Source organism: Bactrocera neohumeralis, chromosome 2, assembly GCF_024586455.1.
Source record: "Bactrocera neohumeralis isolate Rockhampton chromosome 2, APGP_CSIRO_Bneo_wtdbg2-racon-allhic-juicebox.fasta_v2, whole genome shotgun sequence".
NCBI classification, from domain to species: Eukaryota; Metazoa; Arthropoda; class Insecta; order Diptera; family Tephritidae; genus Bactrocera; species Bactrocera neohumeralis.
Genome location: NC_065919.1, coordinates 19,462,999 through 19,486,131, shown reverse-complemented (window position 1 = coordinate 19,486,131; position 23,133 = coordinate 19,462,999). Strand labels below are relative to the sequence as shown.

The window sequence follows — 23,133 nt, the reverse complement described above, 5'->3', positions numbered from 1 at the left end:
AAATACCTAGCTTTTAATATAAATATACTGATTTAATACAATCTAAAGCTCTGCGATGTCGTATATATCGGTATTATTGAATAAAAAATAAAATAATGTTGCGACAAAGCTTTCACCGTATATCGAGTTTAATTTCACGGTGTACTGATGACAGGTGCCGATCATCCAAAATTATTCATTACCTAACCGAAAGCACTATCGAAGTTCTGAGGAATTTCGACTGAATTTGTCTAAAATTTTGTATTTCTAAACAAATCAGGAGTCGTTGCGAATATTGGAAAAGGCTGATTCAGTTTTATCAAAAACAAAAGCCTACTAGTTGTACAAAACCTTCAAAGTTCGCTAAAGTCATGCCTCGTTCTAGACGACCCTCCACCTCTTCAGCCGATGAAAATACTAAAAAAGTGAAGGATATGGTACTTGCAAATTGTCAGGTAAATGTTAGAGAGATGGCAAGAAAGCTCGACATCTCTCGCGAGTCCGTTCGAATGATTTTGGTGGATATTTAGGGTATGCAACGCGTTCTTGCTCGCCTCGTCAAGAAAAAGTTTAATTTTTTTCAAAAAGGGTACCGGAAACAGTTCCGTTTTGGACACGCTTCAGCATTATAACGGCCGATGAGACATGGGTTTATGAGTTTGACATGCAAACAAATCAACAATGATCGAATGGAGGAGAAAAAAACGAAAGAATAATGCTAAAGCCGCTCAAAAATCAAGGCGATGGTCATTGTTTTTTTGATATACGTGATTTGCTGCATCATGAATTTGTTCCGGAGAGACAGACGGTCAATAAGGAGTTCTATTTGACCGTATTTAGGCGTTTGCGTGAGAACATCAGTTGAAAATGGCCGGAATTATTCATTGATTTTACACGATGAAAATGCACCAAAGCAACGAGCCACCATTGTGACCGCATTTAAAGCCATAAACGCAATAAATACCATCGTTTAACCTCCGCATTCATCTGTTTTGGTTCCGTGATTTTTTCTTGTTCCTCAAACTGAAATTGCCACCCATTTTCAGTCGATTGAAGAGATAAACAAAATTTGCTGAAGGAAAATCCTAAAAAGGGCTGAAAAGTGTTTCGAGAACTGGAAAAATTGTTGGCATAAGTATATTACAACTGGTGAATATAAATTTGAAGGCAACAAAATAAATATTGATGAATAATTAAATATTTTGGGTTTTTTATAATTAGAATTTCCAGGTACTTTTTGTCATAATGTAAACGATTTTAAAGTCATATTTCAACATAATTTTGGATTTTAAAGCGATCGGCATTAACCGTCCCGTTTTTATAAGAAAAAACTCATTGCTAACTTGGCCGTAGAATTGAATTAAACCAGTATCAGAAAAAATAATACATACATAATATATAAAAATAATTTTTAAAACCACCAAAGCAGAAAAAATATATGTATAACTTGCCAAATAACCACATCCATATGTACAAAAATTAATACATTTTACTTGAAAATACTAAAATAGTCTAAAAGCTCTATAACAATAATGCTTGTAGGAATCTAAAATAGTACTTATATATTTTCACAATAAGATTTTTTCTTTTCGTACTTAATTTCAGCTCACAGCGTTTCTTTTTTAACCAATCGGGTGGTATGTAGCGCTTGCGCTTCTCACCCAAGCATTCCCACTGGCTGAGTGCATCATACGATTCGTTGGGCGAGAGGTTAATATCAGAAGAAGCTTGGCATGCCAGAAGGAAGGTTTAAAATATCTTTCTTTTAAATTCGTACAAGAAAATGACAGCTTAGAAGCTTATAGTAAACTACTTAAATAGTTTTAATAAGAAGAAGCAACCTTTAACCCACTTTAACCATACTTAAAACCCTTACAACTAACTTATTTCATATAAAAATATAATATTTTACTTGCTTAAACTAAACCCACATATTCTGCGCACACCGATGAAATGCGTGCAATGCGTACGAACGAAGGCGTAAAGAAAGACAAATAAACCGCCAACTGGCGAGACTTACCCGTTGTGCCTGGCTTACATATGCACTTCCCTCCAATGCACTCCGAGTCGATGGGACACTGCGGACACGGTGGGCTCTGCTGGCACAGTTCACCGCTATAGCCGGGCGCGCACTGACAATAGAAGCCGATCGTCTTATTCACGCAGGTGCCGCCGTTCAAGCACTGTTGCGTCTTACAGTTCGTTGGCTCCTCGCACGTCTCGCCGGCCCAACCATCGGGACACTGACAGATGAACCAACCGTAGCGATCGTAACAACGACCGCCATGTTTACACGGACTGCCCTCGCATTCGTCGATATTCGTTTGACAGTTTGGACCCGTGAAGCCGGTGTCACGGCAATCACATGTGAAGCCATTCACCAAATCCAGGCAACGTCCGTTATTTAGACAAGGTTGCGAAGCGCAATCGTCCACATCATTCTCACAGCGCGCACCCGCATAACCTTTGGCACATTCGCACTCGACTTTCGTCGAACCCGGCGCTACAATGCAAGCGCCGTTATTTAAACACGGATTCGGTTGGCAGGCGGGATGCACATTGATTTCCGTTTCACAATTGCGTCCGCTGTAATTCGTTGTGCATTTGCACTGATAATCGCCGCGTACGTCTTCGGTACAGTTACCGCTATTCGCGCAGGGATTACGCGCACACGGTGAACCGTTATCGATTTGACAGTTCTTACCCGTGTAACGTGGCGTACAACGGCATTCGTAACCATCATTTAACGGTATACACTGACCATGACTCATACACGGATTATTTGAGCAATAATTATCTTGTCCAAGCATGAGTGTATCATGATCGCCACACGGACCGGTACTCAACGGACAAGGACCGTAGACGACATTCTGCACAGAGCCATTGATGAAGAGCAAACCGGGTCCATCTTGTAGACAACCGCTAAATGAGTTGCCCAATATTAAAATAGCCGCCTCATTGCCGATATCTTGATTAGTCAGAAATTGGCTGTTATACGTGGAATTCGCTGTAATTAAAGTCGGTATTATGAAGCTTGTTAGATAATAGCCACAATGCATGACATGGTGTTACCGTAATGCGTGTACTTACCGAAAACTAACGACGTGCGATCGATGTACAAGTAGAGATTACCATATTCGTACTTGAACTGTAGCGTGTGCCAGTGATTGTCGAGTAAGTGGTAGGGTAGCTTAACATCTAAACGGTTATTGGGGCCAATCACCGCCGGACCGGCCAGTGAGACTTGCAGAAAATCACTCAGCACAGTGATGACGAAAGAGTTCTTATTATATTGTTGAGCTAAAATTTCACCACCTGTAAGACGGGGAGTAGGAAAGTGATGTGTCAGTTGTATTACTTGATTTAAGAGGGAGTCTTTCAGATCGTGCAATTTTTGAGGTCTTACTCACCGCGACAGGAGCGAAAACTTATGGCGGAATGATCCCAAATTGGCATCGGTGTCAGCAGTCGCAGGTAGGCCGAACCATTGAAATATGCCTCCGTACTTGTAACACCGGACGAGGCGGCGTGCACTAATTGAATTAAACCTAGAGCTGCAAAGAAAATAATTAAAAATAATTATTTTTATATGTTAAAATTATTGTATTTATAATACAATTGAAAATAACTGTTGTGAACTCTAGCAGTCAACGAGCGTCAGTTGAAACACCAAACCAGAAGGAAAGAAACAGGATTGCGACACATAATGTCATACCGGAAATGAACTGTCAAACTTTCATCAAAAAGGGGGTCTCTCTTCCGAGGCTGGTTATACCTATTCACTGGGGGTGTTTTTTTACGTGGCGGGTCCCAAACCCATCGCACAACCCTATGGGGGATCTCACTTTCGCTCGCCTTCAAACGGATATTCTTAGGCTACCCAGAGGATACTTGGTCAAAGACCGGAAGTAGTGAGCTGCTTGAGCCATGTGTAAAAGAATCGTTTCTGGCCACTCCCAAGTGAATGGCGATCAGAGAACTTTCCTCACTTGCGTGAACTTCTACACATGACTCCATCCTCAAACTTTCATAGTTATTGTAAATAAAGTCTTCCGCTCTTTCCATCCATGATGTCACGAACCAATGTATTTAACTGTCAACCTATCAAACCTCACATTGTCTCAACCAAGCAAACGAGATTTTAGATATCATAACTGATTCCTGAAACTATTTAAGAAAACGATTTTGATTGGTCTGTTTGTGTGATAGCTACTTATATGCTATAGTGATATGTTACGATCTAAACAATTGGCTTGGAGACTACTCCACTGTCCTGAAAAATAATCCGTGTCAAATTTCATCAGGATTTTGATTCTTCAGTTTGTGTAACAGCTAAGTAAGTATATCCTAAAGTGGCCTGATATCGGCCTTTCAGTGCGGTTCTGAGCAGCTTCTTGAAGCAAGTTTCAGATATAAGGACAAGAGCTGTTAACATGGGCCCGAGAAACATTAGAATCTTAATATATGGTAATCCCAAGTGTAATACATAGAAAACTAGAGGATCCGGCGAACTCTGGAAACAAACAAGCTGATTTATGGTACTTTATTAAGTCCATTTTTAGGAAGTACAAATAAAATATTTAAGTATTTTAATGATTTTTTATTGTTCATGTATTCTAGTGCAGAGGTCGTACTCTTCAGTTAAGTACCTTGTGATAGACGAATTTTTCTATTTAATTATCAGGCGCAAGAACAAACAACGCAGATGATCTTCCGTCCCTTGAACACGCCATATGTATATAATTGACCATGCAAAAAGCATATTCCGGACCACAAACTTTAAAAGATTGATCTTGTAATTTGTTAATGGTCTTTACGAATGGCAGAATCGGAAATTGAAGTATTTTAACCTCAAACGCCATATCTGTTGGGATCATCAGTATACTCCGAATGAAAACTTCATTCCCGAATTTTCCTTTGAGTATTGTAAAGCATATCACAATGCTTATAGTTTTATTTGGTTTATGTTTCGAAGCATTATTACTAAAATTAGGCGTTGGCAAGCCAGGCTCATCGAAGGAGTTTAAATATTCAATTGATTAGATAGTGGCTTCACCTTCATTCATTACTTAACCAATAGATTTGAATTTATGCATTGATCCGATGTCCTCATTCTGAACTCGTAGATGAGGTCTTCTACATCATTATTCTTTGCTGTTAAGGTTGCTCGCTCACTCAACAATCCATTACTTTTGTGATTAGTAATGATGTTTGTTGATAAATTCATCTTTCGATGAGAAAAAGTTACAGAAATTATCGGAAAAATGAAATCAATCCGCTCGATTCTTTAACAGGTACTCAACTAATGCCGATAGTCAATAATTGCTCAAAAAAATTTTCAGCAGATTTACCATTAAGCAATTCAGTCATTCATTTCACAATTTGGCGCTGGCATTCCTGACCTGAAAAATAAACTATAACACATGTCTTCGATCAAGAGTAAAGCAAAGCAAAGAGTATCTATTTATTCATCTCAAGATCGTCATTTCTGGAGAGGACACGAATTTGATGCAAAATATCTTCAGAAGTCGAATTGTACTGACTTTTAACATAAACGGATACAAAGTACCCTATGTCCGTCCGCTGGTTCTAAGCTACCTCTCCACCAATTTTCAGCTAAATTGCTTCAGCCGTTCTTGAGTTATATGTAAATAGTGTAACTAACACGACTTTCTTTTATGTATATATTATACTATAAAACTTAAAAAGCCGAATATCTCGAGAAGTATTAATGATAGCGATTTTCACCTCGAACCTTTGTTATAGCAAATAAAATTTCCTGCAAATTTGTCACGTAAATTTTTATACTCTCGCAACAATGTTGCTAAGGAGAGTATTATAGTTTTGTTCACATAACGGTTGTTTGTAAGTCCTAAAACTAAAAGAGTCAGATATAGGGTTATATATACCAAAGTGATCAGGGTGACGAGTAGAGTCGAAATCCGGATGTCTGTCTGTCCGTCCGTCCGTCTGTCCGTCCGTCCAGCCGTTACAGCTTGCACGTAACTTGAGTAAAAATTGAGATATCATGATGAAACTTGGTACACGTATTCCTTGGCTCCATAAGAAGGTTCAGTTCGAAGATGTGCAAAATCGGCCCACTGCCACGCCCACAAAATGGCTGAAACCGAAAACCTATAAAGTGTCATAACTAAGCCATAAATAAAGATATTAAAGTGAAATTTGGCACAAGGGATCGCATTAGGAAGGGGCATATTTTGACGTAATTTTTTTGGAAAAGTGGGCGTGGCCCCGCCTCATACTAAGTTTTTTGTACGTATCTCGGAAACTACTATAGCTATGTCAACCAAACTCTACAGAATCGTTTTCTTCAGGCATTTCCATATACAGTTCAAAAATGGAAGAAATCGGATATTAACCACGCCCACCTCCAATACAAAGGTTATGTTGAAAATCACTAAAAGTGCGTTAACGGACTAACAAAAAACGTCAGAAACACTAAATTTTACGGAAGAAATTGCAGAAGGAAGCTGCACCCAGGCTTTTTTGAAAAATTGAAAGTGGGCGTGGCCTCGCCCACTTATGGACCAAAAACCATATCTCAGGAACTACTCGACCGATTTCAATGAAATTCGGTATATAATGTTTTCTTAACACCCTGATGACATATACGAAATATAGGTGAAATCGGTTCCCAACCACGCCTTCTTCCAATATAACGCTATTTTGAATTCCATCTGATGCCTTCTCTGTATAATATATAGTACATTAGGAACCAATGATGATAGCGGAATAAAGCTTTACAAAAATACGGTATTTGAAAAATATGTAAATGACGTATAATGAAATTTCGATTATAACTCTATCATGCGAGAGTATAAAATGTTCGGTGACACCCGAACTTAGCCCTTCCTTACTTGTTTCTATAGCTCTTGTTATTGACGAGATATATACAAAAAAATGTGAAATTCTTGGAAAATCGGGTTTAGATCCCCGTACTACCTCGCCGTTGTGAGTTCCGACTTTGTTGCACTGGGCACTTTTGTAGAGTGAACAATTCTGAGAAATATGCGTCTAAAATGCGTCTAAAATACTTCTGATATGTAGGAATTTAAAGATAAAAACTAACGATTGTAGTGTATTTTCTATTGAAAATTTTTACATGCCTTGGTCCAGTTCTTAATGTTAATATTAAGAGCTAAAATTTTCAGGGAATTTTTTTAGGGTATATCCAAGGAAATTTCGTGACGGGACTGAAAAAAAATAAATGGTTAAAAAAAAACTCCCTAATATAGATATATTAGATTCTCTCCGGTACTGGTAATGAACATAAAAGTCTATAATTAAATTTATTGTACAGTTTAAACCATCATCAACTTAAAGCTTAGTGGAGTCCATATGGGCATTGGCTGTATATTTATATTATATTATTTTTGATAGCAGCTCATTCAACCTAATCTAACCTAACCCCAACCTTTTAAGTGGTGTCACTCGCCTCGCTAAAAAGTTTCGAGTATTTGTTTTTAATATGACATGTGGGTTATTATACCTTTAATTATTTTACATATCGATGGAGTTAGCCTCTCTCTCTTTAGTTTGTTGCTTTTCATTGCTTTTTAGTGAAAAATTAGATGGAATGGGATTTAAGAGAGGCTCCACGCATAATGAAACAATGGCACAAGCAATGTGCGAATTGTCTTTGTGTATGTAAGTATGTATGTTCGTAGAAATATGTACGCTAATACTCATGCAAATACAGATACATACAGACACTGCCATTTATAGGAAGCACACATTTTAAGCGACCTATTGAACTAAAAAGGTGATAAATGTCAGAGCGACAGAATGTCACATGAAAATCGCATTTACTAAGAGTGCAAAATAAAATAGTGCATTTGACTGACATACAATACTTACATACATAATATGTATTACATATACATGTACTCACATAGCAAGTGTTAAGCTTATTGTATAACATATGAGTCAGTGGGTTCGCACTAATGATTTTTCTCTAAAACCGATCGGTTTTCTTTTCTATGCGCGTTATAGGAATTTTGTTGACGACCTAAACACAAAAAAACACTTAAAATTATTCGAAAATGTATAATATACATAGTGGACGAAACTTCGATATGAGAGTGCTTGAGCTTTTTCAGAATAATAGATCTATTTATAGGCATTTTTAATCTTTGAGATGGTACTTAACCGACTAATTATTGGCTACACTTAGCGTGAAATAAAAAAAAAGCTTGTTTATAGTATTTCTAAAAGTTTTATCTTTATAAATACTATACTAAAAATTTAAATTGTCCCACAAAAAGTTTTTGTATAAAGCCTTCGAAAGCGTGGCCATCGCTCAGTTCAATCAGCTTCATCAGTTCACTGTAAATGCGTTTTTCTAAAAAAAATGTATTCTTCGATTTTTTTCACCATAGATACTACATCTGTATATCTAGAAGAGAATTTGTTTTTCGGCTTCATTCAGTGAAAACCCCGGAAAGACTGCAGCAGTGGGAGTACCTTTTTCAGCGCCGTCGGAGTTCGCGTATAACTTGAAAAATATTTAATTTCTTTCAAAAACTTTATTGCACCTTGCAAACTCTGATTTTTTGCTCCATTAGTTTTCGGAAATTGCAAAAGAACAGCTGGTACGACGACGAGTGCCGTGTCGCAGCGGAGAGAAAACAGACTGCCTACGTTGCAATCGACCACAAGACGTGCAAGATGGGATAGATGCTGAGAGTTGAAGAGGGAAGCGAGGCGCATTTGCAGACAAAAAACAGAGAGACTGAAATGCTTGAGTATGAAGAGCTTGACAAGTTGCCCGACAGGGGTAGGGCTCGAAAATTCTACGAAAAGATGGGGCGACCAACAGAAGGTTTCAAGACCGGAACATACTCATGTAGAACCTCCAGAGGTGATCTGGTGACTGATGCCCAGAACATACTGAAATTATGGAGGGAAAAATTTTTCAGCCTGCTGAATGGCAGTGACAACATAACACCTAGAGATGGTGAACCCGACTCCCCAATTCATGACGATGAAGCAGACGTTCCATTGCACGACCATGAAGAAGTGCGAATAGTAATTACCCGCCTGAAAAACAATAAAGCGACGGGGCCGATGAATTGCAGGCCAAGCTGTTCAAATACGGCGGCGAAGAACTGATAAGAAGCATGCATCGGCCTCTTTGTGGAATATGATCGGACGAAAGCATGCCCAACGATTGGGAACTTAAGTGTGACCTGCTCGATCTACAAAAAGGGAGACCCCTCAATCTGCGCCAACTACTTTGGGATAAATCTTCTCAAGATCACATTTGTGATGTGAATGATTAAATCCCACCATCAACAAACTGCCTTTATGCCACTATGTCTGAATTTGGTATTCCCGCAAAACTAATACGGCTGTGTAAACTGATATTGAGCAACACCAAACGCGTCGTCCGGATCGGGAAGGACCTCTGCGAGCCGTTCGAGACCAAAACAAGGCGACCCCTTATTGTGCGACTTCTTCAATCTACTGGAGAAAATAATTCGAGCTGCAGATCTGAGTAGAGAAGGTAAAATCTTCTTCAAGAGCGTACAACTGCCGGCGTATGCCGGTGATATTCATATCATTGGCCCTAACATCCACGCCGTTAGTTCTGCGCAAGTGGGTCTGGTAAGGAACAGATATACGTAGAAGTAGATATTTGGTCCACGTCTAGTCCGTATAAAAGCATTTACTCATATTTATAATCAGAACTCGCATTTACATGAAAGAAGATTATCATTGGATGATTGTCTAAAGCAGGCTTTATCTTGAAAACACTCCATATCTCATGGCTTCTTAAACGATAGCTTTTTATATTTAGTTGATTGAAAATTGCAGAAAAATATCTGTGTTTCCTTCTTTACAGAAAATAAGTACTAAATTTTCTTTGAAAATTATCCAAACATTGAAATAGTTTTGATACGGAGATTAAACATTTGGAATCTGCCGAGAAAATGCCATTCAAGATTCTAAAAAGGGTCATACTATTCTGCAAAAGCTCTTTAAGAGATAAACTAATATTTTTATGGTAAAATATAAAAATTTGTAGCTTTTTCTTGAAAAATTTGTTATTTTACATGTATGTGGATGGATATCTGCTTTAAGTATATTGATCGCTTGCTGCTCTATTTCTATACTATTTTTTGTGCTTTACACCACTTGTTTGTTCGACTCGCCAAGCCCGGGAGAGTGAAATGTGGGAATGCAGCTTTTATACTGCAAATAATATGTTAATACTCGAATGTGGCGAGAAAATGCGTTATTATGTAAACCATATTGACATATTGAAATTTACATATTAAATTAATTATATATTTAATTATATAATTAAATTATTGTATGTTTGCTTAAAAATTGGTATTATTTATTTATAGCAAATTTTTACCCATATATAAATTATTGCACATGTAAAGTAAACAACTGTATATTTTATATTTAGAACAGAATATTTTTCACCAATTGGCTCTTAAGAGCCTGAGTATGCAAATGCCATAGGAATTTTTTTTTGATAAGAATAGAAAGCCGCACAACTGGGCTACACTAGTTTTTTTTACAAAACGACATGAATACGGATGATTTCCAACTATTTATGCATGAATTAGTTTTATAAATACATATATACTGACATTTCTATTTCAACGAAATATTATTTTTTGCACGTACGAAAGTTGATAGTACTAAATATGAATGTACCATAAGAGTTGTTATAATATGTACAACTACTTCTGAAAATTAAATTGTATATATTTATATTTACATACGAATATAGTGTATGTATATACGAATATAGTGTGTGTATATACTAGTAAGTTTGGAACATGAAATGTGCTTTCGACGGAAGCAGCAAAGCATTGGCCAAAATTTCATCAACCAAAGCAACACTGACTTGCAAAACTACTATACTCGTACTATGCGTGTATAGATAAATACATACATATGTATGTTCTGTACATACATATATGTGTAAGAAATTAAAAGCAGAAATTAAAAAAGTAAAGCTGAAGAAATAATCTCCAAATCGCGTTCATAAGCTTATTACGGTAATTTCAAACGGAAATGAACAAAATAAAACCACCGCAAATTAGAAGCAAAGAAAGTTTGCAACAATTTTTTGGTTTTTATATTTTTTTTGGAACAATAAAAAACGTGTAAATATATTTAAACATATATACAAGTGTTTAGAAAAAAGTTTAATCGCTTGCAAACACAAAACAGTTCAATTGAAAAGTTCTCGGCCTGCCATAGTGAAACATGGTAGCGACGCTGCCGACATTTTTCTTCAGTAAGGTTTGCCATTTCATGAAAAGATATACGATACAGCAATGAGATGAAATTATTAAAATTTACTGCCGAAATTCGGAGTCAGTTTGCTCCACTTTCAGAGCGGTTTTTTCATGAGTCAACCTTGTATCCCAAAAACAAGAAAAAACGTTAACTTCGGTTGCACCGAAGCTAAATACCCTTCGCAGGTGCATTCCTCTTAGTAACTATGTGTTCAATTTGTATGGAGGCTATATGCTATAGTAATTCGTTTTGAACAATTTTTTTGGAGATTATATTGTAACCTTAAGCAGTAATCCATGCCAAATTTCGTGAAGATACGTCGTATGATGAGGAAGTTTCCCATGCAAGCATTTGATTCCGATCATTCAGTTTATATGGCAGCTATATGCTATAGTTAACCGATCTGAACAATTTCTTCGGAGATTACATTGTTGTCTTAGAAAATAATCTATACCGAATTTCGTGAAGATACATTGTGAAATGTGAAAGTTTTCCATACAAGAACTTGATTCCGATCGTTCAGTTTGTATGGCAGCTATATGTTATAGTGATCCGATATCGGCAGTTCCAACAAATGAGCAGCTTCGTGAAGAGAAAATGACGTTTACAAAATTTCAAAACGATAACAAACTTCGTGACAAACTTAATATACCCTGTTCAGGGTATAAAAATTACGGTTTGGTGCGGTTTATGGGTCGGCGGCGTCATTGGGCCATACTTCTTCAGTGATGATCAAGATCGGCACATTACTGTGAATGGGAATCGCTACCGCTCAATAACAAACAAATATTTTTTATTGGTTGATATGGACTTGGAGAATATGTGGTTTCAACAGGACGTCGCCACAAGCCACATGGCGAATGTCACAATCGATTTATTCAAAACCAAGTTTGGTGAACGTGTTAGCTCACGAAATGATCCAGTCAATTGGCCGCCTCGGTCGTGCGATTTGACGCCATTAGACTAATTCCTGTGGGGTACGTCAAGTCTATGCCCTATGCCAACAAATTGAGTTCAACGTCTGGACTTCTACAAGCGTGCCCGTGGTGGCCATGCTAAAGAAATCGAGTTCCATACATAATGGCATCGAATGTACTTTCATAGGAATAAATAATTTCATTGATATCCCAAACCGTTTTTGTTTTATTTAAAAAAGTTTTTGTAGCGCTCTTATTGAACCCCGTAGTTCTCTTCATAGGAGATACACTGTTTATAGCGACCCTTCAACTTTTCGTTGCCACTTTTGTTGAAAAATTTGTTCTTTGCTTCAAATAGGCCTTAATTTCGGCTATCATCTCATCATTTACCGAAAATTTCCTCCCAGCGAGTATTCTTTTGAGATCTGAGAACAGGAAATAATCTCTGGTGGCCAGATCTGGAGAATACGAAGGATATGGAAGCCATTCCAAGCCCAATTCATGGATTTTTGCCATCGTTTGCACGGACTTTGGACATGGTGCATTGTCTTGGTGAAACAACCTCTTTTGGGCGTCCACTGCGTTCACTGTCTCCGGTGCTCATTTCACCACGTTTAAACTTAGGGTAACAATACTGGACGGTTGATTTTACTGGGGCTGGGTCTGAAAACTCATCATCAAGCAAGTTTTTGCTTCAACTGTCTGTCTAGTAGCGCCAGCTATTTGTCAAGTCGAGGATTTTTGTCTCATATTTATGAGTAAGTCTAAGAATATGAAAGTTGAAATTATTTTTGACATTTTTGAAAGTGCTTCCCGCAGTCTGCCTCGCAAACAAAGAAATCTGCATTATTTGCTGATCGACATTTGAACATAGGACGGATTGGAGGTATGTACTTCAGAGCGCCGGTAATATTATCATTATTTCGAAGCCTTTACCACAGGCGTTATCAGCCTGGAATAAGTCTATTGGCTGTCATGGAGATGCGATTACATGCCATTAGACTACTTTATTAGCGGGTATGATGCTGTCATAAGCATTCAGATTATATATTATACTAGTAAGGCTTGAAGGATCGTACTTTGACAGTTTTGAATATGGCCTTTGTGATGCCCCAACTCCTTAAATGAGAGTAACTTAGTTATGGACTTGAGACTGTCACAAACCTAACTCATTACTCCTGGTTGACTGAAAAAGAGGTATTCAAGGTGCTTCAACAATAATTTCATATAGTCAGGACAATTGAGAAGGAAGTTCTGAGATGAATCAGCTAATAATCTTTCATAAACCTTTGACAATAGCGATCGGACTAACATTTTTGACATACCGCATTGGTACCAATAAGACAGAAGGTCATATGAGATACTGTTGTATAGCACGGGAATGAAACACCAAAAGCCAAGAGAACATATGGTAATAAAGATACCTTTATTATTTGAAGTCAGCGAGGCAACTGACAGAATAAAGTGGAATTCAACTTCCGGCTTGAGGTTATGGACAATATCCGCCTTGGAACTCAATCTTCGGCTAGATCAGCTAGAGGTGAAACCCATATACGTGAAGGGATATGAAAACACATAGCGAAAAAAGTGAACGCATTTAAGGAATCTTAAAAACGGTGATTTTTGTAAGAAGGAGATCCATTGTGTGGACATATGATTCGCAGACTTTGACCATGATGATATCGATTGGTGGAACCGTATTAAGCAAGATATTCACGGCACCCAGTTCAACACACCTACCAGTATGCGGTTCTATTATCGAATATTTCTTCGGTGTCTTCTCTACAGGAATCCAAAATCATAATATGTTGACAATCGCAAAAAGTTACATATTCTATTATTTAATATGGTGAAGAATCTTCCGGATCTCGACTGAAAATTAACGGTACTACTAATTACTTGATGGCAGAACAAGCAATGTGTTGACAATTCAGCCAAAATTATTTAAGCATTCATGGTGTCATGGAAGGAAAGGCAAGTTCATAGGTCTGCAATGCATAAAGAAGCCAGTTAGGCACACATATAAAATACATATACTATTTTTTAGTAAAAACAGTAAAAAATTGCCAAAAAGACACTTAACCACATAGCCAAAAATTAACTTTCTTCTAAACTTGTTGTTCAGCTGGTCGGCGAGCTCGGGCACTTGCTGTTCACAACTCTCACCGCCTCTGCCTGCACTCATGACACACGGTGAGTTCAGAGCCATATGTAGAGCAGTGAAATGTGTGTTAAGTTGTGGATAATGTCGTTTTGGATGAATGGAGCGAACCGTGAAACACGAAGTCTAACCTTTAATCGCAACATCACCACAACAATACTGCAATATATAGAAAGCAATAGTACGAAGAGGCGGACTAACAATGCTGACGAAATTAAGTAACCTCAAACCGCACCAACTGTGGGTGGGTCAGCGCTGAGCCGCTGAATGGGCGAACAGGGTACCATTAGATGTATATAGCGGGTGTGAAAGGTATTTTACTCGCATGTATAAGTAATGTGGATTTGTTGCACAAAAACGACGCCGACGACGGCGGGTCAAACAAGTCAACAACAGAAATCCAACGAATGTATCGAAAGTTGTGTGCTCGTCGACCCAACTGCCCTGCCCTGAATTTACAGCAGAGCCCTCTTGTTCATCCGCATGGCTGTCGTCAAAGCCGGCCACTCATTTGCAACGCCATTATGAGGCCATCGATCAGATTCACCGTGTTGCCTATTTGTTTGGACGCCGACTCATGTTGGTGGCGTGTCGTTTGTCGTTCTCTTGGTTCGCTAAGCCGTTCTACAGCTAAATGGACAAGTTAACAATGCTAATGGAGCGCGTGTTTTTGGACGGACAAACAAATGTCGGCTTATATGCGTGTGTGTGTGTATACGATTGTATATGGGTCTCTGTTGCAAATCTGTTCATCTAATGGCAACGGAAGCTCATTATGCGGCCGCAGCAACACATTCGGTTATTAGAGGTATTTACTAAACGCTCGTCTGCACATTAGACGAACGCATCGTGGTGTTTGTAATGCACTTCGGCTGATGCTCGCTACTCGCATTTTAAACACATATACGAATATATGCACATACATATGTATGTATGTTCAATATTTATAATTAATGTTCTAACTTCGGCATAACGGCATAATTAGTGGGAGACGCATATAGTTACTCAGGTAATAAATGTTTTTCGGCTGCTTGGTGGCTTTGGCTCGGGCTAAAGCTCCGAAGAGCATAATGATTAATCAAAATTGAAGATCTATTAAGTTTAATTATAGATTTGGTTAAAGCGCTTGTGCTCAGAGTGAGTTGTTAAAAAACTCATTGGATCATTAACCTCGAAAGAGTTACCGAAAAAAAATTAGAAAATATCCTGAGATATCAAAACTCATACGATTGACTTCGATAGCCAGATCTATGACCGATAGATGCGGTATAAAATCAAGCAGAAGTTGGAAAATAATTATGTTAGATAAACGGGGGATAAGGAAAGCGTTGGCCTGATTTTACCCATTTTTGGCATAATTTAATGTTCGACGTCTTTAATTTTTGGACGTAAGATGAAATAACTTGAGATCATTCATACATTGATATTTGATTGCACAGTAAAGTGAAAGAATTAGATGCAATTTATGAGAAGTAGGTGTGGTTGTCATCCAATTTCTTCCGTTTTCAGAGTGTTTAATAGGAGTGTTTGGGTAGCCACACGAGCCAAATCGTTCAAGCTGTTCCTGAGATATCGGATTTCATCTAAAGGTGGGCGGTGCCACGCCCATTGTCCGATTCGTGCATCTCCTCCTATAAAGGTCTTCTGTACCGTACTTCCGTAAGCTGTTGCATTTTTAGTGGTTTAAATCGTTATATTAGAGTGGGCGTGGTTATTATCTGATTTTAACCATTTTCACAGTGTTTAAAGAAATGCTAAAAAGACTTCTTCTAAGCGAATTTGGTTGAGTTAGCTGCACTAGTTTAGTAGATATGTATGTACATTTGACCATCTCTGAGACAGGGCCACCATCAAGATTTCCGTTTAACTGGGCGGGGTAGTAGTGCGGACGTAGTACGAACTTCACGACGACCCTCGCATATTTGTGACCGGAATTCATATCCTGAAAAGAACTAACAACTATCCAGCATTTCTAAGGTTACAACAACGTCAATATTCAACACTGCGAAATAAAATTTGGAAAATAATTGATTAATATCGTTGTTAACCGATCAAGAACAGTCAGGTTAAGCTAAGTTATGTTAAAGGGTCGATTCCAAAACAGAACCCACTCGGACAGCTGATAACGCCGGTTCATTTCGATACCTAAATACCTCAAAGTATTGTCCGAAAAGCCTATTAAAACCGCTTAGAAGTTTAGTTCGCTGAAAATATGACTGCCGAGATTTTTTACCCGCAGTCTTCCTAGGCAATGGGGAAGAAAATGCCTCGATATGTCTACCTAATTTTCTTCCGTACAATTTTGACAGCTAGGTTGACATGTATGCATATTGGACAATGATTAATAAGTATTATTATGATTGCGGCAAGAAGAACCTTACTGAGCCAGAGCAAGTATGTATTTCATGGGAATTCCTGCGATCCGCACAAGGCCAAAAGGATACCGCAGTTGTACAGGAGTCCATTGTTAACCAGCGTCTGCTATGCTCACACGAAATTCAGAGATCAAGAACTAGAACACGATAGGACAACAGTGACAATGAATTGGGGTCAGTCAGATGTAATCGGAACAAGGTGTTCTCTCCTGCGATCTCATCGGCTTTACAGTTCCCAACGACTCCGCTATGACCCAGGCGAGTCAGATACTTGATACTATCGACACTCCCTAACTAATTTCGAGTGCAGCGTGAAAAGCTAGCACAAAGAACCCGCACTTTTTGAGCGTATCGAAATGTTTCTTTTTGTAGCATGGACCCCTTCAATCAACTCAAAAGTCCTACAACCGACTTATTTCATAATACTAAAAATAAAAAATTATCTGTTTACGAATAAATGTGATGAAAATGTTAACACTGATCAACTAATTCGTCGCTCACCATTCTCCTCTTTCAATGTAAATTAGAAGATTGCTCTTGGGAGATCACATTTTTCAACAACGTGCCGCTGAAGGAATAACTCCCTGGCTCCTGGTTTACTTTATATATCATTACAGTCGAGTTCATTGAGTACCTGACTACGGTACGCACTCAAGATCAAACTTTAACCGGGCTGGTTCATAGTACACCATAGTACCTAAATATTTCCATCTCAGCTTTTCACATTCAACTTTTGACAGTTAGGTGCGACTAAACTTTTTTCTTAGACTGATACAAAATTTGTTTAGGAGGCACTTCGGTAGTCTAAAACTATGCTTGAGGGAGAGAGAGAGAGAAAACTCCCCCTCCAACATTCCCACAGTCAACATCGACCTTTTTATAGGCTGAACTTCGGTAGTCTGAAACTATGCTGGAGGAAGAGAAAACTTTCCACAATCAACTTCAACGGCAAATTTCAGAACTATTTGGAAAACTATCCAAAATTGGAAGACACTGTATAGAAGATTTTTTTACTTCAACAGCGAGTTAAACCTGTCAAACACCCTGTATATGTACATATATATTTATATGAATACAGTATGTATTTGCTTATTGTGAATAAAATTATCATGACCTACATTTAGTACAACAATTGTGATGTGCTTGTAAATGGTCATTACCAATACAATTAGGTACGAGAATTCAATAAGCAAAAAGCCTAAATTTATAATATTTTTTGAAAATTAATCAATTTTTTTTATTTAAACAAATTGTTTATGCATTCCACCTGCCAGTTGTGAGTGCTTCAATTCATGAACATTCCTAAGCAAATATAAATGTTGCCTTGATACAAATGTATATAAGTATGTATGTATGAATGAATGTATTATATATATGTTTTGAAGTAAGTCTGTTTTTATGTAAATATGTACACCTATAATACATTAAGGTATGACTGTGTGTACTTAGTGGCTAAAACGTGCAGCGCTCCGAGTGCCACTTGTTATGCTGAATTTAAGTTGATTGAAAATAGTAAGGCGCTGCCTACGAGCAATGCATCGCAATGAGCCGTTATAGCGGCGTTTCACTATCGGGCCCACAGTTTGGTCATATGCTGACATAATAAACGCACCAAAAAGGGCGAAAGCCACAAGGAAAAAAGGCCATTCTGAGGTTCAACAACCAAGAAGAAGTTATTTGTAATATTATATTTCTTTAAAGGCTTATTCGGAGAAGACAAAATAAAGAAAGTTATGTGTAGAAGTATAGTTAAGTTTGTTTTTCATATAAAAATTGCTTTGCACTTGAAAAGGTCTTACTCATATTACAACTTTTGGTATACCAAAAAAGAAAACTCTGATAACATTCGAAAAGAATTCGATTATGATATAAGTAACTATGCGATAACATTGAGAAACTTAAGACTAAAGTGAAGTACCGCTTATCAGATGTACATACATATGCATATTTACAAATGAATATATATATACATATATACATAAAGTATATATTTATTGTGTATTATATTACATTTACCAGCTTTGACGCCGACGGAAGGTCTAGAACAATTAGAATGTTGGGAAAATTATTGAAAGTGGCACACGAGTGCATATATGCAAGGGTGTATGTATGTATAAAACATATGTATATAACAATGTATGTATATATTTTCATATTATATATACATATAGTATATTTGAAGGGAAAATATAGCATGCATTCTTAATAAGAAAATGTAGAGCAAGGCAAATTTATAACTACCATTAAATAAAAAATTACATTAAGGTGGTCCTTAAAATCAATCATTATCAATTGTATTAGTCTCGCTTGCACTCAATCTCAAATCAAAACAAGAATTATAAAACCCTTCACAAATTCAAAATATTCGTCTGTTTGTATGATAGCTTTATGCTATAGTGATTCGATCTAAACAATTTCTTCAGAGATTCATTATTGTCTCGGATAATAAACCATGCCAAATTTGGTGGAAATATCTCTTAAAATGAACAAGTTTTCCATTTAAACAGTTGATTCAGACCGTTCTGTTTGTATGGCAGCTATATACTAAAGGGATCCCATCTGAACAATTTCTTTGGAGATTGCATTATTCCCTCAGATAATACGTCATGCCAAATTTCGTGAAGATATCTCATTAAATGAACAAGTTTTCCTAACAGGCACTTGATTTCGATCCTTCTGTATGGCAGCTCTATGCTCCATACCATATAGTGATCCGATTTCGACGACGGTGAAACGGTTCTTGGAGAGAAAGAAAGTGACAAAACTCAGCACCACCCTAATATGCATAGTAACATCTTTCGAAATACATTAGTATGCATTTATAACTCATAACTTGTTCTGGGAAAGTCAACAGCCTAATGCACATTCTTCCCTTTCTTCTTTAACACTTTTTCGTAACGAAGCTGTGAGCTTAATCTCAATGCTTCTAATAATTGGTGGAAGCTGCATTGTTCTTGGCTAATTTGCTGTTTGATCTAAAAATGTTTTAATGTAATTAGTTGCAGCTAATTTAAATTTTCGAAAGTGCGAAAGATGGAGAGTAATAAATTATGGTTTAATTTGTGGTTTTACGAGGGTAGCTTCAAAAATGTATATGTCAAAGGAATGACGAGTATAAGTACTAAAGATTTGTATTAAGTACAAGTATAATATAGTTTTAAGTTTGAATATATACCACAATGAATGGGTTGAGAGGTACCCCTGGTGGCTGATAAAGCTCAATGAAAAAAATCGTTATTCAACGTGAAGCTTTGAAATTGCTTACGAGAGTCTAACACTGTCCGGGAAAAGCTTTTTGGTAATTTAATTTATTTTAAATCCACATTGCTAACGGTAAATACAAATAATTTGGAGTTCCAAAAAGTCTATTCATTCACTTCCAGTATATTTTTTTTTAAGAAAGAAAGATAGACCTTCTCTGGGTTGGAAGAACGGCTTGTGTTCATCTGGTATTTCGAATTGCTTTAATCTTTATTTTGCGAACTAAAAAACAAAAAACAGTTTAGACAATTATAGGCCCATAGACAATGTAACGAAATGTAACCGTGACTTTAATATAAAATGGACCCCTTAAATCGACTCAAATGTCATACCACCGACCTATTTTATAAATCTAGAAACAAATAATATCTGTTATCGAACAAATGTTATGAAAATGTTAACACAGGGAAACTTACAGGCTCCGGCACTCCAATAACTAATTGAAAACGCCATAAATTCGGTTTGGAAAATTATTTTTATATATTTTAAAGTACAAAATGTGTGAAAATAATCATAACTTCAGGACCAATTCACTTTTGCTGGATATGACCACCTTTTGCCTTAACTATGGCCTTGAGATGGTCAAAAAACGAATCGCAAGCTGCCCGAATATGACTTGCCGGTATTTTGGCCCACTCACGGACAATGGCTTTCTTCAGCATCTCGAGATAGGACTATTTTTTACTTAAGACCTTGCTCACCAAAATGGCCCAGAGAGAATAATTCATTGGATTCGCATCTGGTGAATTCGATAGCCATTGTGTGGTCGTAATGAAGTTTGGAACGTTGTTTTTCAGCCATTCTTGGTTCACTCGCGCTTTGTGAGACGGTGCTGAGTCTTGTTGAAACGTCCATGGTTTGCAACCGAAATGTTTGTTTGCCCACGGCTTCAAAGCAGCCTCCAGAACACTTTCCCGATAATATGTCGCATTTACTTTGACACCAGGCTCAATGAAAACAATTGGATTTGTGGCGGGTGCTGCCTCCTGGTGGCCAACCGATTACTTAGATTTTCGTATGAACGGTCGGTCAAGTAAACCTTATCGTTTTGAGAGTTTACGAATTGCTCAGTTGGAAAAATTTTTTCGTCAGAAAACACAATGTTCGGCCAAGCGAAGCAACTGCTTCGCTCTCTCAAGTCTTACTTGTTGCTGCTTCGGTGTGAGATCATGGGCCTTTTGGAACTTGTAAGGCTTGACCTTGAGCTCATTTTTCAATATGCGTCGGATGCTGTGGTCGGATATTTTCAGTTCTTCAGCCATTTGATTGGCACTTCGTCGTGGATTTCGCTCAAGTCGCTTCTTCACTTTCCGAACCATCTCACGTGACGTTGCAGTCTTTTGATGACCACCTCCATGGCGTTTTGCGATTGCTTTTGTACACTTGTGAACAATACTCCGAACTGTCATTCAGCAAATTTATATACAGCTGATACCAGTGCGAACGGTCTGGTTACACTTCGAGTGCCGGACTCTGTATATTCGTTGGTTTTCATTTGTCCCATTTAAACGGAGATCCGAAGATTTGTTTCGAAAGATATTGGGAGACATGAGACATTTTGGAGCATATGCCGATGAAAGAACATATGTCCGGTTCCTGGTCTACTTCATATACCATAATAGTCTAGTTAGCTGAGTATGTGACTACGACATACACTCATGATCAGAGATGATCAAGACTTGTTCATTTAGATAACGTCGCAAACAGAATCGAAAAATATTTTTCAGAATTCCGATTTTTCAGTTTCAAATACAAATCTGGCAAATATGGTGGTTGACCTATACAGTCCTCAAATAGAAGAGGAAAGAGATGATCCGCTAAATATTTGATCAAATTTTAAACATTAATCCTACTTGTATAAGTTGGGTTATGCGTGGCAGTGGAGATTCCTAGAGTCATATCTTTTCATAAGCCATTGCTATTTCATATGTATATTTGTATAAATAGCAATGCCCTTCCGTTTTCGGAAATGTTCTTGGCTTCGTTTTTCCAACGAACCCTATTGCATTGATGACTGATCATTTTAATATTTCTCTGAACTAACTATTATACCAATTAACACAATTTTCAATGAGACAACTTCAGAGTACCCATAATATCCAGTGCTTTTGGCAACCCTTGTATTCAACAAAACACCTAATTAACGGTTTAATAGCCGAATGCATTGCAACTAATTTCAGAGAAAAGTTCAATTAGGTTCAATGTTTCTACTACAAGATATATTACGTAGAAACGTTGGGTAATTAATAAAATCGTTTTCTCCTCACTCAATTAATTTTAAACCCGTTTACTTTTTTAATCCGAAATATGTTTACGTCAGTTAATTGTGGCAATGTATCAACTTGGTATTCTAGAAATGTTACAAAAAAGGTGTTGAATAAGTATGTTTCAGAAGAAAAATATGACTGGATTGTAAAATAAAAAGTAATGCAGTGTTTTAGTATGAACTTTTTACAACACACCATATCACTCACAGACCTGGCTGTCCCCCACTTTTCCATTTTTCCCTAACCAATAAGGTTCGTTATCCGTACGTTGGCGAATAGAACACACTACTGGCAGAACTAAAATATACCAGTGATTTTAAATAGTTACCTGCACACTGTTCTGTACCGGGAACTGAAAACTGCTATTAAGAAATAAAGATCCACAGATCAATTGAAAAGTCAATGGGTTGACATATAGATATCTGTACCAGAATTATATCCATACGATTTTTAGTTAGCCCTAACCTTCATGCGTGTATAAATTTGACAATTCTTGGAACATTAGTTTGTGAACTGTATCATTTTGAGAGAAGCAACTTTTGTTATTGTGAAAAAATTCACAAAAAAGAATTACGCGTGTTGCTAAAATATTGCTTTTTGAAGAGGTAAAATGCAGTTGAAGTAAAGACTAGGAAAAATCAACCCCCAAGGATTGATACGTTTAGTTTAATCGTGGTGAAATGAGTACCGAAGACGGTGAAGTTGCGCAAAAAGGTTGTTACCGACGTAATTATCAAAGAAGTGCACAAAATAATTTTGGATGACCGTAAAGTGAAGTTGTTCGAGAAAGCGGTCACTCTAACCATATGAACTGAAAGTGTACATCATATCACTCACGAATATTTGGGTATGAAAAAGCTCTGTGCAAAAATCTTTGAATCGAATTCAAA

General features: G+C 37.4%; 1 protein-coding gene across 8 annotated transcripts in view; it reads right to left on the bottom strand.

Moving 5' to 3' along the window:
* Positions 1-23,133, bottom strand: part of LOC126751367 (protein crumbs) — a 58,126-nt gene that overhangs the window by 14,507 nt on the left and 20,486 nt on the right. For 6 of the 8 annotated variants that reach the window (XM_050461575.1, XM_050461572.1, XM_050461573.1 and 3 more), the window contains 3 exons: positions 3,390-3,533; positions 3,070-3,294; positions 2,000-2,986 (listed from right to left, as the gene is read on the bottom strand). In XM_050461575.1, coding sequence (XP_050317532.1) covers positions 2,000-2,986; positions 3,070-3,294; positions 3,390-3,533 — 1,356 coding nt within the window. Of the gene's footprint in view, positions 1-1,574; positions 1,707-1,999; positions 2,987-3,069; positions 3,295-3,389; positions 3,534-23,133 lie in introns of all 8 variants that reach the window. The other 2 variants (XM_050461577.1, XM_050461579.1) reach the window with 1 other exon arrangement.